Here is a 16,243-nt window from a genome sequence, read left to right as displayed (position 1 = left end):
AAAGTAAATTTTCAAAATTAGAAAAAAGGTCAGATTTTTTAAAAAATATTCTGGAAAAAAATTAATTTTTAAAAATCTGAATACAAATTTAGAGGTTTTTATAAAAGTCGTGGAAATTCCATTTTTCCTATAATTAAGCTCTTCATTAGAGGAGGTAGAATTCATAAATCATAAATCTTATAAAATCTTTCCACGACGATGACAAAACCCTCTGATATTATTTGAGAATAAAAATTCTTATTATAGCCCCAAAACGGATTTTTGTTAGAATCATTAGGCAAAAAAAATTTGTGGAATGAAATGATTTTTTTCCCAATATTTTATTAAAATTGTGGTATAAAATTTTCGAATAAAAAATCTGACTATTTTTCTAATTTTAAAAATTTTTGAAAAAAAATCTAATTTTTTTCGATTTTTAAATTTTTTGGAAAAAAAAATATGACTATTTTTCTGCTTTTTTATATTTCGGAAAAAATCTTAATATTTTTTCTGAATTTTTTGGATTTTTAAAATTTTGTAAAAAAAACTGAATATTTTTATGATTTTTTGGAATTTTTTATTTTTTCAAAAAATTATTTTTCGATTTTTAAAATTTTTTGGAAAAAAAACTGAATATTTTTATGTTTTTTTGGATTTTTCTAAAATTATTTTTCAATTTTTTAAATTTTTGGAAAAAAAACTTAAATTTTTTTATTATTTTTTGGATTTTTTTGTTTTTTAAAATTTATTTTTAAATATTTTTAAAAAAAATATGACGTGGCATTTTAAAAAAAATGAAAAATGAAAAAAAAAAGCCAAGTCAGCGCCACGTCAGCGAATCTGCTGAGTTGGAGGGGGGAGGGGTGTTTTCCGGAAAAATTTTTTTTTACAAGGGTGTAATTCAAACAAAATTTTTTACAGGGGGGAAAACCGAAACTCGCCCAAATTACAGGGGGTAAACACATATTAACCCTATAATTTATTATAACAATCTAAAATTAAATTAAAAGACGGTCATTTTGCCTATGAATAAATACATTGTTCTTTTGTTACATCTGATTTTTAACGCGACCCTTCCTCCAACCCCTCACTGATTCCCGGCGCAGCTCCTATCCGTCACCGTTCCTTATCTTCTCTGGGTGAGTCACACTAAACCTCAACCCAATATTTCAACCCTTTTCCCTCTACGCACTTCATTTACCCCACTTATACCTTCACTTCATCGATTCGCTTCATCTACAACTCAATCGATGCATGTTTTCTTACTTTACTCTGATTATGTTCGCTTCTTACTTCTTCAAATCGTTTTATTTTCTTTCAATTGAGTTTCCACTTGTCGTAGAAGAAATCGTAGTTTTGCACTGCTTCTAGGGTTTTTTATTTTTACTGAATGATTTTATTTTATATTTTGTAATTTTTTTTTTAATTGGTGATTAGTGTGATAGTTAATTAGTGATACATTTTTTAATTGAGATTTTGGTGCTTTTGTTTATTGGGTTATTATTTATATTGTGTGCTTGTTGATGAGTTTGAATGTTGCTCACAGTGTAATTTAAATGTTGATAATCAAATATTGTTTTTGATTTTAGGACCTGTTTGGATAAACAATTTATGTGCATCTTATAGCACAAACGCTTGCGCTTATTATGATAAGCGCTTGTGTGTATGCTTACATAAACTATTTCTATAGTAGAAGATAAAATAAAGTTGAATTGGTTTTGTATATGCTATAAGCTGTTTTCATAAGCTGTCTTGGAGAACTTGTGAAAATAAGTTGAAAAAAGCTTATGAAAAATGTCATAAGCTATTTTTCATAAATTGTCCCAAACAGCCTCACAAAACTTAGTATGTGTTTGGTTTCCTATTTGTAGCTTCGCTACAAACGTGAATTAGTGCCGTGGTTTTGGCTATATGTGAAAAAGGTGCCGTAAAGCCTAACATATCTTATAGATAAAATCAAATAACCTAATTCAACGGCTTGTGTTTGGTAAAGCTCAATACCTCATGCTTCTGTTGGATCACGATGAGAACTCTTCAGGGTATGTTTGGAAGACAGGTTTTGGAGGAAAAGGGTGATTGAGATGTTATATAACAATCTATCTCATCATCTTTCCAATTTTCTCAAAATTTCAAATTATATTTAAGAAATAGACTATTCCTCCAAAACCCAACTTCCAAACATACCCTAAAAATATTAAGAAATGCTATCTTGGTTGAGGGTTATTTTGCTCACTTTTATTCAATTTAAGTGTTGGAATTTTATGTTGTTTCAAATGTTCAAGCTTTACAAGTGTGTTCATTGAATTACACTTTTTTCTAGAATTAAAATGCGTTTCTTCTGCATGATCTGCGAACCCTGTCCAACCTGTTCATGAGCTAGTTGGTTCGGTTTTAGTGTTAAAAATACGGGTTGGTCACCCAAACCGAACCAAAGAAAATTGATTGGTTTGGGTATTGGGTTTGGTCAAATTCAACCCAACCCAACCCGTGAACACCCTTGGTAAATTACTAAATCCCTACTTTATTTCATTCTCTACTCTCCTCACGTAGAGAAGAGAAGGGTTTGGCAGAATCCAACCTCTACATACTGATCACAAGCACGCATCTCAGTAACTTCGGTTCTGAAAATAACATTCGTTTCTTCGCATGATCTTGTTGCATCTTAGTTTATAGCAGATTACGACAACCTTTTGATTTGTCTTTGGTTTATACTTGACCACCTTTACCTTATTTTTAAGTTTCAGTGAGCTGAACTGCTACAATGGTGGAGTCACTTCTTGAAGATATCTTTAGGGTTGAGAAAGTCAACCCAGATGACAAAAAGTTATTCGAAAAAGGTATTCTTCTTCTTATTATTTTTCGATTCTTTTAGTGGGATTATTTGCTCTTTTCAGTGACATGCAACTTTATTCTAACACATTTATTTTTGTGCTGCTTAAGTGACACGCATTGAAGCAAGAAGTGAAAAGTTTGACATGTTTATGCAACTAGACATAAATTCTGAGCTATATCCCTTAAAGATGGGACAGAAATTTTCTCTTGCACTGGTTCCAACACTCAATCCTGATGGCACCCCAGATACTGGCTACTATAATCCGGTATTACATTCATTAATCGTTGCATGACTTGGGATCTCTCTGGATTCATTTATTTGAGCTTATCTACAATATAAACACTTGTTAAACTGTTTATTGAGAGTATACATAAACATCTTTCGTATGTCCACAAGATATTTGAACTTATTTTCATGACATGTCCATAAGCTATTTTGAACTTATTTTCATGAGCTCTCTAGGATAGTTTATGAGAACAGCTTATAGCATATATGAAAATAGCTTGACTTTGTTACAGAATTAGCTTATAAATAAGTACTATATAATAATCACTTAATAGGAACAGATTTAAATTAAATTGTATAACAAATAATAGTAATGTGCTGTTGAAAAAAAATCCCTCAGTCCCTAGTTCCATGCGAACGCGTTTTTGGAACAATGTCAAAGGGAGGGAATACAGTGATGATTATCCAGGTGTTTGAGCCTATCTGTACTAAATTTGGTTAGACTCTAACTGATACTTTTAAAAAAAATTCCTATTGCTCTTAACCAAGTAATGCAAAATAAAATTGCTACTACTGCACAGATGGCATCTTTTCTTTTTATGGTTACTATTTCGTTCTTTTAATTGTTGTTAACAGAAAGCTGCTAATTTTTTTATTTTCCAGGGTAATCGGCAATCAATTGCTGATAACTATGAATATGTCATGTATGGAAAGCTTTACAGAGTAACAGAGGGTTCAGGAGGGCGTGAAAAAGCGTAAGTCTTTTACCTGCTTTGAGTATCAGTTTACCGAGAAAGGAATTACTGTTTTATTTTGCATATAGTGTGTGTTTGGTTCTGCGGTGGCTAGAATTGAGTTTGACAGAATTGATTTTGGTTAAAATTGTGTTTGACAGAATTGATTTATGTTTGGATAAACTCATATGAAAGGGATTTTTATCAATTCATGTTGTTTGGATGGTTAAAATCAAACTTGCTTTTAAATGTTTAATTACCAAAATGGGCTCAAATGTTCATGTATGTTAGTATGTATGTATTTGTTTTAGGATATTCACGTATGTATTCTTCTTTATCTATTTTATTTAATTTAATTTTTATATAGTAATTAAAAATTAATCGGTGACAACAAAGAATAGAACATTGTTTCTGTAAAAAAAAGGACATATTGTACCAAAAACAAAATACAACCTTGGCTTACCTTTGATATAAAAACCTCTAGAAAAACCTATGATATTTAAAAAAAAGTGTATTGTTCGTAATTATAAAACAAACTGTTACTGCGGAAAAAATGAATGGGCTTCAAAAGCCCAGTACTCTTATCTTCTCCAACCTAAACACTTTTATCTTTGCAAATTTCATAAGAAATAGAAACGGCCGTTGCCACGATTGGGAAATTATGACCATGGTTGTTTTCTTCAAAGGACTAAATTGAGAAATCACATGGTCCTTTCATATGAATCGATTTGAGTAGACGCAGAAGCTAGGAAAACTGGCTTCAACTGGAATTGATTTTGGGGCTGTTGAATCACGTTCACAGCTGCAACCCAAACATCATTTTGACCCACGAAACCGCGTTTGACCACGCAAACGTGCGTTTGAGGCTGTAGAACGCAGAACCAAACAGGGGCATAGTCTTGTTGATTGGTCATTTAGAAGCTAGTTTCTGGCCGATGCATGTTGTTTTCAAGTGGCTCAGCTCACTAGTTAAAAATGTTGTTTTTGAGAAGATTTAGTACTATAATGTTAATCAATGGATGTTTTTCTGAAACAACTTCCCGGTTAGAGTTTTTTTTTAAGACTTCCCAGTTAGAGTTGAAAGCGATCTTTTGATTGTGATACAAGGTTGTACTATGATTGATTTGTGGTTTTTGTTCTTAATATATTACTTTTGGCAGGGAGTTGAATATTTCTTTTGGTGGGCTTCTGATGATGCTGAAGGGAGATCACTCTCATTTCAACAAGTTTGAGCTTGATCAAAGGTTGTATCTTCTGATGAGGAAAGTCTGAAGATCAAGTTAACCAAGAGTGAAGAAAGCTTGTTTCTAACATCAATGTATGGCAGACTTATTTACCGTTTGTAATTCTAATGTGGATCTTCACTACCTGATGATGATTTAAAACAAATATTTGGTAATCATGAAGTAACTTCCGGCAGAAATTATCTACAAAAAAATGTAATTCCTGTGATATCAGACCAAGGATTGCAGCATGACTATCTAGTTTGTGGATTGGTTTCGAGTAAATAAATTTTAGTTAACATAAATGTCTGATAAATGCTACCGTTCTTTTCATGCATGTTTACATCATAAATCTCATCCTTGAGCTTTTTCCCATTCTCTCCACTCTTTTGCCTTGCATATCAAGGGATCTGGCACTTGAACCAAAAACATTGCTTGCATTTGGGGCACTGTGGAACTGACCACCTGCTTCCTGTAAACATGTTTCTTTGTTATCCTTAAAAAAAATCCCCCTTTTATTATTCATTGCTACCTTCCTTGTCATTAGAAAGTCTTTTTTATTGACACATATTATGCTAGTGTGATGTTTAAGGTAAGTTTTTAGAGCATATTCAATACTTTGTACTTAGTTGTCCTAAATTTTAAAACTTCTAAGAACATGCTTACAGTATTCTAGTGAAATAAGAGTTGTCAAATTGGAAACTCCTTACATATTTGCTCTTGCAGCAAATGTGAGTGTTAGCTTTGGAGATAGCTACATTGGATAAACAGTCAATTTTTTCTACGAATATCACTAATTTTTTCATGCAAGTACTAAACATACTAGTTTATTTTTTTGGTTGAACGTATTAAAAAAAATACATGTTTTAATTTAATTTTTATTGAACTAGAAATCTAACATAATACTAGGTTTTAACCCTGATCAACATTACCACCTTGACCCCTACCCCTAGCAATAGCATTTGGCTGAGCAATAATACCAGTTTTTGACAAAGCTCTGAGTCCAGGAATATGCACCAGCCACTAGATAATTCTAGAGCCTCTCTTCCATCCATGATATTTGTACAAATGGTTGTATCATTACTCCATGAGTTTACCAAGAGATTAGTACCTAAACAACTATCTTAAGATCTTCAATTTAGCTTCTAAAATAGACGAAGATGCTAAAAAGGGTTAAACTAGATTTACTCCTAATAATGAGATAAAGAAAAAAAGATAAAACAATGATGTAAAGACCGAGTTTTTTAATTATTAAACCCAGTAGCACTAAAAATATAGCGTTATTGTTAAGGGTTTAGTACATGTGATCTTCGTTGATTCAGCCTCTAGGAGGGAAGGATCAGTTGAGCCTCATTCTTGTCACATTTCTAGAAACTTGAATTTGAACAATGTCTAAAATTGAGGGGTTAGAATTGTTCAAAATAAATTTAGGGGTCAAAAGTGCACAACTGAGCAACTATGGGGATGAAAGTGCAATTAAATCATAATATTATGTTAGATTTTTACGCTTTGTTTGAGAGTCTCGAGGGAAGGGAAAGGGAATTTGAAGGGTTAGAAATATAGCAAAAAATGGTAAAATCTTTCACATTTTTTGAGAGAGTAATTTTTTAGAGAATGATAAATTAATGTTTATGATTAATAATTTTTTATTTTAAGAATATTATAACTATATAGATTAAATTTAAAGAATTCATGTAAACCTTCCAAAACCCTCCTCCAATACAATTTCTGAGCTCACCAAATTAAGATTATTTTGTATTATGAAGAAAAATGAACTTACCTTTTCCTCACAATGATGTCCATTCCTTTCAGTTGCTCCTTTATTTTTTCCAAACCCCTCCCCTCCAAACTAGCCAACAAAGCCTTAAGTATTACACTATTATTTATTAGAATTAATAGAAAGACGAACACTAACGTGTCTGGATATTTGCTTCTCAATTGTGTTTAATTATGTGTTTGTGTGTGTATATATTGGCACAGGAACAACTACATATTGATGCTTCATGCTTATATAAATTCTTTTTTGTTGAGGAGTTCATTCTTACATAGATGTCTAGTGCATTATTTTTAATCTCGTTTATTATTCATCTAAGACCATGTACAATGGTTTTTTTTCTTTCAACAACCTTCAACACCCACTTTTTCAATTCCCAACACTCCACATCATTTTCTCTCTCTTAATTCAACACACATTCAATTTTTACCTCTCCAATGGTTTTCATTCAACACCCTACCCCACCATTTTTTTCTTATTCTTATTCTTATTTAATTTTTGTTTTTATAATTACATACAATTATAATTATCGATTATAATTAAATTTAAATAATACAATTAACAATTTATTTTTTTAGTTTTTTTGGAAAAACAAAATTTAGTAATATAATTTATTTTTATTTTCTTAACTTAAAATGCAATACAACAAACTAAGCACGCGACACAAATAATATTAAGATAGTGAAAAACTTGGTTTTTTTTTCTGTGTCCAAATCAAATGAACCAAGTCTCTATTTAACGACAAAAAAAAATCATGAATTTTGGTAAAAAAAGTTTTAAAAAATAAAATAATTTTCAATGAAATAATTGAGTTTAAAAATTAAGATGAGATAAAAAAAAAGGCAGCCAATTTGGAACTGCCAAGTGTCACCCACTTATCCTTTCAGCATCTTCTCTCTCATGTTCCTGCCGCTTCACTTGCCCCTGTCGGCGCGTGTACAACACGCGTCCGTTTTAACAAACAAAAAATCGACACATGGCAAGGCATTGCAGGATTAAACATGTTGAATCAATTCATCACCTCACTCCTCCATGTCATATTCAATAAGGCTTCTGCAATGGTGTAAACATGTTGAATCCAAGATTCAATAACCCATTGCATATGGTCTTATCGTATTGGTTGAACTAAAGCTGAGCTAACTATTAAAGGTTGTAAAAGTAAATTAATTTATTAAGCTATGTGGCTTTTTTTTTTTTTTTTCCTTTTGAAAGAAATATACATGGCTTGTTGGTTGTAATGAGAAATGATACTTCTCGCTCAAGACATCTCTTATCTCTCTCGCAGTAAATAAAAAAAAAAGCTAATTATATGAAATGATAACTTTCTATTGAATATATGAAATGCTAAGGGATTAAAAAAATTGAGGGTTAAAAGTTTTGAGTTTATGTTTTAACAAAGTGAAATATAATAACATACTACTGTAATATTTATCATTGAAAAAATAACAAAAAAATGGTAATTGTTAATTGACATAAAAATAGCAAAAGATTCTTTTATAAAAAAAGTAAAATAAAATTTTATGGGTTACTGATCCAAATTGATATAAAATTTTATGGGTTACTTAGTCCAGCCAATCTGTCAATCGACCGGCATTTTGATCCAAATTGAAGAATATCGTTTACTTTGACCAAAAATAAATAAATATAGGCTTTGACTTTAAAAAATGGAAAATGTTAAAGACGTCTCTCTAAAAACATATGCTAAGATACAATATTTTTTATTTTTTTGAATTGTGCTAAGATACAATATATAGTAGTTACTTCTCAAAAATCGTATATTCAAATTCTTAAAAATATAAAACCTACTCTTTTAAATGTGAAATTTATACTTTTATATTCTTTAACATAAAGCACAAGTGTTGACTATCCAAACACACCCTTAATTTTTTCTTATTCATGATGAGTGTTGACTATGATAATTAATGTTAATTTTTTTTTTGAAGAAGCTAAATTAGCCACCTAAATTGGCACTAGAGGGAATCGAACTTGAGACTCTAATGAGGAGCACACTCCCAAGTCCCACGCCAATAACACCAGACCAACCCAAATGGGTTATATTAATTAATGTTATAAAGAGCTTGACAAAAAAAATTAACGAAACGAAAAGGGACTTAAGTTGATTTTTCACAAAATAATAATTTTTTTAAGTTAATAAATTTAAATCGAGATGATATAGTCTCTAATTCAATCCTCATTTAAAAATTTGGTTTTTAAAACTGAAATGTAACATTTTAAGTTATAGCCAATCTCTTCCTTCAAAAAAAAAAAAAAATTATAGCCAATCAAGATAGACATACTCTGTCTAACTTTTAAAAAATAATTATAAAGGGCTCACATTAAAAAGGGCTCACATTCTGCTGAACTGACATACTCTATTTATTTGGAGGGATATATATACAAAGAAGTTGTTCCCGTGAGCTTAGCTCAGTTGGTAGGGATATTGCATAATTTATGCAAGGGTCAGGTTTGAACCACGGACACCCTACTTCTTCACATTTAATTGTGTGAGCTCTACTAGACAAAAAGAAAAATATATACAAAGAAGTTAAAAACAAATATAATGATGATGAGATCTACTTAATCATAGAATCTATTATTTATGTTGTGTTTATATCTCTCTAAGTGACTTCCTAATAAAACAAGAAACAATATGATGAACCACTATTCAAGCTTTGAGCAGAAAAAAAATACGAATTAGAAAAATTCAATGAAGTACCAAAGGAGAGTGATATTCAACAAATGTTGCATCATCCTAACCAGCCTCCAAACCTATATAACATGAACCACGTATATATCAGAATTTATAGCTTGTACACCAAAGAAGAAGAAAACTGATTCAAGAGAAAGTGACAATTGCATAAATGCTGTCCTGCCAAAACAACTGAGACTACTGTGCCTAATTTAACTGCCAACTAGACTTTAAATTAAAACTTCGGCTAAGGGTCAATATAGCTCAAAATACCAAAAAAACAGAATGAGACAAGCACAAATAGTGATTACTTAGGGCTTACTATCTTAAATGCATTCCACATATATACAATTCGTAAAACATGCAAGGGATGACTATAGATCTTTCCACAAATCCTTGTTCAAAAAAGATCTTTCCACAAACCACTTCTCACCACATAATCTTATTTCTATCAATCATATTACCCGCGCGAAAGATCCATTATTGACTAGAATCATTTATTCTTACAAAAAAAAAAAAGAATCATTTATTCTTCAACTTTTAGGTTTTTTTTTTTTTAATGTAGACTTTTAGGTTTACCACAACACATTATGCACCCATTCCTTTTTTTTTTTTTAAAATAAAAAAAGTTAATACTCCCCTAGATGAATGTAACTGAACGCACAATACCTATGTCATGCAACAATTGACTACATTTTCTTAAAATAGATAACCTTGGTTGTTGTTGAGAAGTATTGTAGATCCCAACAAAAGGAAAAAAATGATAGGAAATTGATATTGGAAATCGGAAATGATAGTGGTATAAAGAATTTGATTACAAATGAATGAATAATCACTTTATATACCGTGATCATAAGGTAACTAATATAATCAGAGTTGATGGAAGGACAATCAACTCCCTTATTATTTCCTGAATGCTGGCTTGAGGAAGTTGGAGTATAGAGGATGTCAAGGGTAATTTTGAGATAATTTAATGGCATGCGTGCATCATTTCAAGCAACATGATATAATTAAAACTCGAAAAAAAATATGAAATTAAAACAAATAACAAAACTGGAATGATAAACTTTGTTGTATCAATATATGATGTATTTATTCACAATAAACAATTAACCCTAATATGTTTCAGACCTATTCTTCATGGACATTATTTTATGCCCACAACTATCCCATTATCCAATTAAATTTCTATGAACAATTCTATTTTCTATACAAAAAAGAATCCCAAAAAAGGGGTATAAATTACAACAACAAAAAAGTGAAAACCCTAGCAATTTTTCACCCACTAGTTGTTGGGTATGAAGCAAGTAAATTAAAAGGTATGCAATGAGAATTCATCCAAGACTTTGAATGCAATTTAAGAATCTCCCTTGCTTTCTCCTTTGCCTTATTTCCACTATCAACTTGAAGAACCAAACAAAGCTTTGCAACAACACCAATTCGCAACATTTCTTGAACAACAAAATGTGTAGCAGAAAATCTTGAAACAGAAAGAAGAATCCTCACAGCTCTATCATTAGCCATTGTTGAAACCCTCAAAATCTTCTTTGAAACAATAGCTAAACCACATCCATGGCTTAAGAGTTCAAATCTTCCATCAGCACATTGACATAACATCTCCAAAAGCACCAAAATCATTTCACATGGCTTTCTTTCTTTGCAATCAAGAAGAAGTTCTATCAAAGCAGAAACACAACCTGATTCAATTGCTTTTACTCTATTTCTTCCAAATTCGACGAGTTGAATTAACGTTTGTAGTGTTGCTTTTGATGCTTTCTTTGATATCTGGTCTTTGAGAAGTTGAACTAACTCGATGAAAAACTCGGTCTTTAGATTGGCTAGTTTTGATGGATCAGCAAGTTTTGATATAGATTTCAGCAAACAAACTGCGTATGTTCTTGAATCGTAGTTACCTTTTTGCAATAATCTCATTAAAGAATCTAAAACTTCTCCATTTTTGAAGTTTAAGAGAGTTTTCAAACCTTGTTCTGATAATTGAAGATTGTAAAGGATGTTTATAGCTTCATCTTCTGCACCTATTTTGAAGTCAAAAGCAAAACCTTCAACATCATCATCATCAAAGCTAGCTTCAACTAATTCTGTTGCCGAACATGAAGATGAACAACTTGTGTTGTTTTTTGTAACTATTGATGCTAAGAACTCCACAGCCCCAGCTGATTCGATACACCGTCGATTTGACTCACTCTCGGATGCAATTGTTTTGAGCTTTTTTAGGGTTTGGATAAGTAAATGAGGTGAATCTGAAGAATCAGAAGCTTCTTTGAGGAGTTTTTCGATGAGGGTTTTTGTTGTTGGAGGTTTTGGAGTTGGAATCCTTTCGATTCCATAAGAAGAATTCATGGTGCACCAAGCTTGGATGAGTCTACGAAGAGTGTGGTTTGGAGTGAGAATAATGAGATCATTTGCATCATGTGTGAGTTGTTGTTTTGTGACAGGACATGTTTTGTTTTCCGATGAAAAGAGCCATTTTTCGATGCTTTCTCTGTCGTAGGTTATGCCTGTTGAGACAGTAACTGGATCCTTCATGAGTTGTAGTGAAATAGGGCAAAGAAAAAATGGTGTAACTTTGATATCTTGATTCATTTGTGTATGATTGAAGAAGCAGAAAAATTGTTTGGACTTTGAAATGTTATTGTTTTTTGGTGGAGGGTTGAGAAATGAATGAATATGAGAGAAGGGTGGTGGTATTGTTATTTATAGTGTATCCGTACCGTGTTCATATTGTCTGAAAGTCAACACACGCAAAATTGAGGCTTTTTCATTTATTTCAGAAAGGGAGAGAGAGTTATGACTTTTCCAAGGGATCATGGGGAAGACTTAACCCAAATTTACCTATTCATGCATGAACTTGAACAAAGCAAAGTTAAGTTTAATAATTAACGTAACTTCAATTTTAAGTGATTCTTAGGTACACAGCTCAGAATTGGTATACAAAGTGTTCGGTGCTCTAGTCTCAAATAAAGTAAAAATTGGTTTATATTTATGGACCGGTCTTTTGAGGAAAGGTTGACGTCTATAATAACTTTTACTCTGTCGATACTGATCCGATGATAACCCTTTTATGGTTTCACTCATCTATCACTATTCATTTGAATACCTTAATCTAACTTAAAGAGAGAACGTGGAACAATATTAGAAGAGATTGAGACCTCAAAGTTGGATATCTAGCTGTAGTGAGGTATTAATTTGCTCGTGGTGAGAGGATGATAAAAAACATAAGAGAGATGATATTTGTAGGAGCACTCTATAACAAACAACTTGTTGACTACTCTCTCGTACTCAAATTATATTTTCATTATCTCTCTTCATTTCTCTCTCTCTCTCTCTATTGTTTTTTACCAATAAAAAAGAGAATATGGAAGTTGTCACAAAAATTATTTTAAATGGTTGTTCAAATATCACTATTAAAAAAATAGTGTACATCTAAACATACCGAAGGTACTATTCCAAATAGTGCGCAATATTGTTATGCCGATTTACAATATAAAGAGGTGGATCGACATGGTAAACAAGTTTTTTTTAAGAAGACATAGTAAACTATGTTGTCTAGTTCTTGGTTGTATATCTCAACCGATGTGAAAAAACTTGGGGTGTTCGCGGTCCGGTTTGGATCTATTTTGAGGCAAAAACTCATCCGATCTAAAGATAAAATTATATGGGGTTCGGTTGAATTTTGAATGATTAATTTTAAAAAACCGATCCGATTCGATCCAATTTAATGCGGTTTAATTTGGATCGATTTTTGGATATCCAAATTACAAATTGTAACTTTTTTTATTAATAATAATCTTATAAAAATATGATAAAATAATAGGTTTGATACGGAATATAACATATGATTTATAAAAAATTTAATAGTACAAAATAAAAATGATTGATTATCTTTGAAACATAAGAAATAGAAACCAAAATTGATTAAATTAAACTCATATGTAGTATTAAAAGAATTAAAAAGAAAATAAATAATAGCTTAATATAATATATTATACTTATAAAAATGGAAATATATATTAAAATATATGTATGCTGTTCGGTTTGGTTTGATTTTGAAAATTCAATCCAAAATCTGATCCAATTCGAGTGGTTTTCATAAAATGTCATCCAAACACATCCAATATTATTCGGTTTTGTGCGATTTTCATTTTTTTTATTGGTTTACAGTTTTAATTTGAATCGGTTTGGATTTGAACACCCCTAAAAAAACATTTTTAAGTGATGTAAAAAGTTTTCCCATGTGTATATTGAATAAATATTGTGCAACGTATACTAGCTTCATTTCTCAAATAAATAAACACTACCTACAAAATTATTTTATATAACCAAATTAAATAAAATAAATATTAGTCTTCTTAACTAGTGTCCGGGGCACTAGTTAACATTTCCTTAAATTAAATCTAACGTAGTATAAAATATAAAAATGGAGATAAAATAGCACATGGTTATACTGTAAGCATATGGAAATGGTATTTGAGAAAATTTACCTCCTTTTGACTTTCTGTGTTTTTTTTTCTTAGGATAATATTTTGACTTTCTCTTTAGAGTGCATTCGTTGGTTTTTTCTTGCCACGTTGTGGTTTGACTGCTGGCCGACATTTTAAAATGTTGATTTTGTATTTTATCAATAAAAAAATGTTGTGGACGTAATGAAAGGGAAAGAAGCAAATAGTGGATTTTTGGAAATTGGACCTATCAACGTATGCTTGGTATGCAACTGCTAGATTCCTCAACTACCACTCTCTCCATACTTACTTGCATATCCCAGTTGGCACCTCTCCTTTGACCAATTGAACAACGTGTTCGTTTTGTGTTTTCTCAAGGTAAATATTCAATGGCAAATGATAACTTGTGCCCTCAAGGGCACATGTTAAGTAACTAATTATAGAAATGTATCAAAAGTCGTGCATTCAACTTTTTAAAATAGTAAAATATAATGTTTTTCAATGCAAAATTGCTCATTTTAGAATACTTAACATGTGCCCTTAGGGCACAAGTTAACGTGACTCATATTCAATTTGTATTTCAAAATTCAAATTGCAAAAGGAACCCAATCAAAATAATGGTCGTTTGAACGATTTTAGAAAAAAAAATGATTAATTGTTTCTTTTTTGTAATTTCAATGAGAAAATTAGTTGGATGATATTCAATATATAAGGGTATAATAATGAGGAAAAAATAATAAATGTTGGTATTCAAAAGTGACAATTATGTTGAGATAGAGAAAAGAATGTTATAGAAATAATTATTTTGAGACGGATGGAGTATCCTACATTAACAATAGCTCCAATAGTAATAACCCGAAAACATGTTGATGACATAGCATTATATGACATTTGGCTGTAATTTTAGTATTTTTTTTCTTTGCATTTAAAGACAAATAAGATGATAATTAGAGGAGTTGTCAATGGTTTGAGGAACATATTGTATTGTTTTCATTCGAGTTGTTGTAATTCAATTTGGTCCTAGATCATGCAACTCCATAGGTGTTTTGAGTGTTTTGTAGTGAAGAATCATGTAAATCAACAAATCAAGACATCACGTGAATGACCAATGATGAAGAATTGAATATCAAGGGTTCTTAGAAAGTTGTTGAAGACAATACAAAGTGAAGAAAATTCATTTCAAGTTCCTATGAGTTTTCAGACGGAAGAACGATCGAAAACGTAAGAAATCGCACATGAGGGGTTGGCTCAGGCGCCCATGCGCCCTGTGCTATGCGCCCTTGCGCTCAGAAGCGAGTAAAAACCGATTGTTGCTTGTTTTCCAAGATGGATCGACGAATAAAGCCTAATTTTCTTCTATTAATCCCTAAGTAACCTCATGCTATAAATAGAAACCCTTGCACACTATTTTATTCATTCAGAAACATTTGACGGTGAAGGCAAGGGTCGATCAAGCATTAGAGTTCCAAGGAAGGATTTCTCATTCTTTTGTTCTCTTTAGAGTATGCTTTTCTATTGTTTTCTTATAATGTTTGTTGCCAAGAGTAACTAAACCTCTTGATTAGTGTTCCATGATGAACCCCTTCTTATTTGTTGAAATTTATTAATATATTTTTCATTCAGTTTATGCTTTGATTGTGTTGAGATTTAAATTAGATTATGCCCGTTCATTAATACTTCGTCAATTGGTTAACTACGAGTGTAAACTTGAGGATTAATCTGTAGGATTAAAGTAGACTATGATAACCCGTAATTTTATCAGTTCATTAGCTTTTCTAATTTCTACTTTTTATAGAGGTTAGGAAGTTAAGGTTTGAGTTCTTTTCGTCATTACTCATTTCATTAGAAAAACGTAGTACATGACTCCGGTTGGTTCTAGACAAGTTATTTAAAGAAACTAGTGCGAGTTTTACCATTGGGATTCATTAACACTGTGTTTGGTAGAGTAGAAATAAGAAAGAGAGAAAGAGGGGAGAGAGAAGTTGGGGAGAGATAGCCAATCTCTCGTGTTTGGTTTGAAAGGGAGACACGAAAGAGAGACAATATTTGGTGGGACCCATGCCTTTTGCATATCTCTCCACATGTGCGAAGAAAGGGAGTGGAGCTGCCATTTTTTTCTTCTTTTCCATATTTGTCCTTGGTTTTGATGATCATATGCAGGCATGCAGCTACTACTCCCTCCGTCCCGGAATAACTGACCCATTTTCTATAAAAAAATGTCCCAAAATAACTGACTCATTTCAATTTTCAATACAACTTTCATCATTTCCAATACAATATAACACTAAATAATACTCACTTTTATCATTCCCAATACAATATATTC

The 16,243-nt window shown here is 31.4% G+C and overlaps 1 protein-coding gene and 1 pseudogene across 3 annotated transcripts; one reads left to right on the top strand and one right to left on the bottom strand.

Moving 5' to 3' along the window:
* Window positions 1-1,043: 1,043 nt before the first annotated feature.
* LOC146955580 (DNA-directed RNA polymerases II, IV and V subunit 8B-like) lies at window positions 1,044-5,299 on the top strand. 2 transcript variants are annotated; one of them, XM_085722199.1, is made up of 5 exons: window positions 1,044-1,118; window positions 2,724-2,816; window positions 2,920-3,077; window positions 3,701-3,792; window positions 4,932-5,299. In XM_085722199.1, exons 2-5 carry the CDS (start codon window positions 2,741-2,743, stop codon window positions 5,041-5,043), a joined length of 438 nt encoding a protein of 145 aa, XP_085578325.1. In that variant the 5' UTR covers window positions 1,044-1,118; window positions 2,724-2,740; the 3' UTR covers window positions 5,044-5,299. The 2 variants fall into 2 exon arrangements, with proteins under 2 accessions (XP_085578325.1, XP_085578319.1); XM_085722193.1 differs by having other exon boundaries at window positions 2,718-2,816.
* Window positions 5,300-10,511: 5,212 nt separating this feature from the next.
* On the bottom strand, window positions 10,512-12,151 carry LOC146955579 (E3 ubiquitin-protein ligase PUB23 pseudogene; annotated as a pseudogene). The gene has a single exon (XR_015016824.1). The product of XR_015016824.1 is annotated as an E3 ubiquitin-protein ligase PUB23 pseudogene (transcript).
* Window positions 12,152-16,243: the final 4,092 nt, after the last annotated feature.

Source organism: Medicago sativa, chromosome 1 (genome assembly GCF_051527215.1).
Source record: "Medicago sativa cultivar Bolivia chromosome 1, Bolivia_mono, whole genome shotgun sequence".
NCBI lineage: Eukaryota > Viridiplantae > Streptophyta > Magnoliopsida > Fabales > Fabaceae > Medicago > Medicago sativa.
Note: the sequence above shows the minus strand (reverse complement) of the source record. Positions and strands in the feature narration are given on the sequence as shown.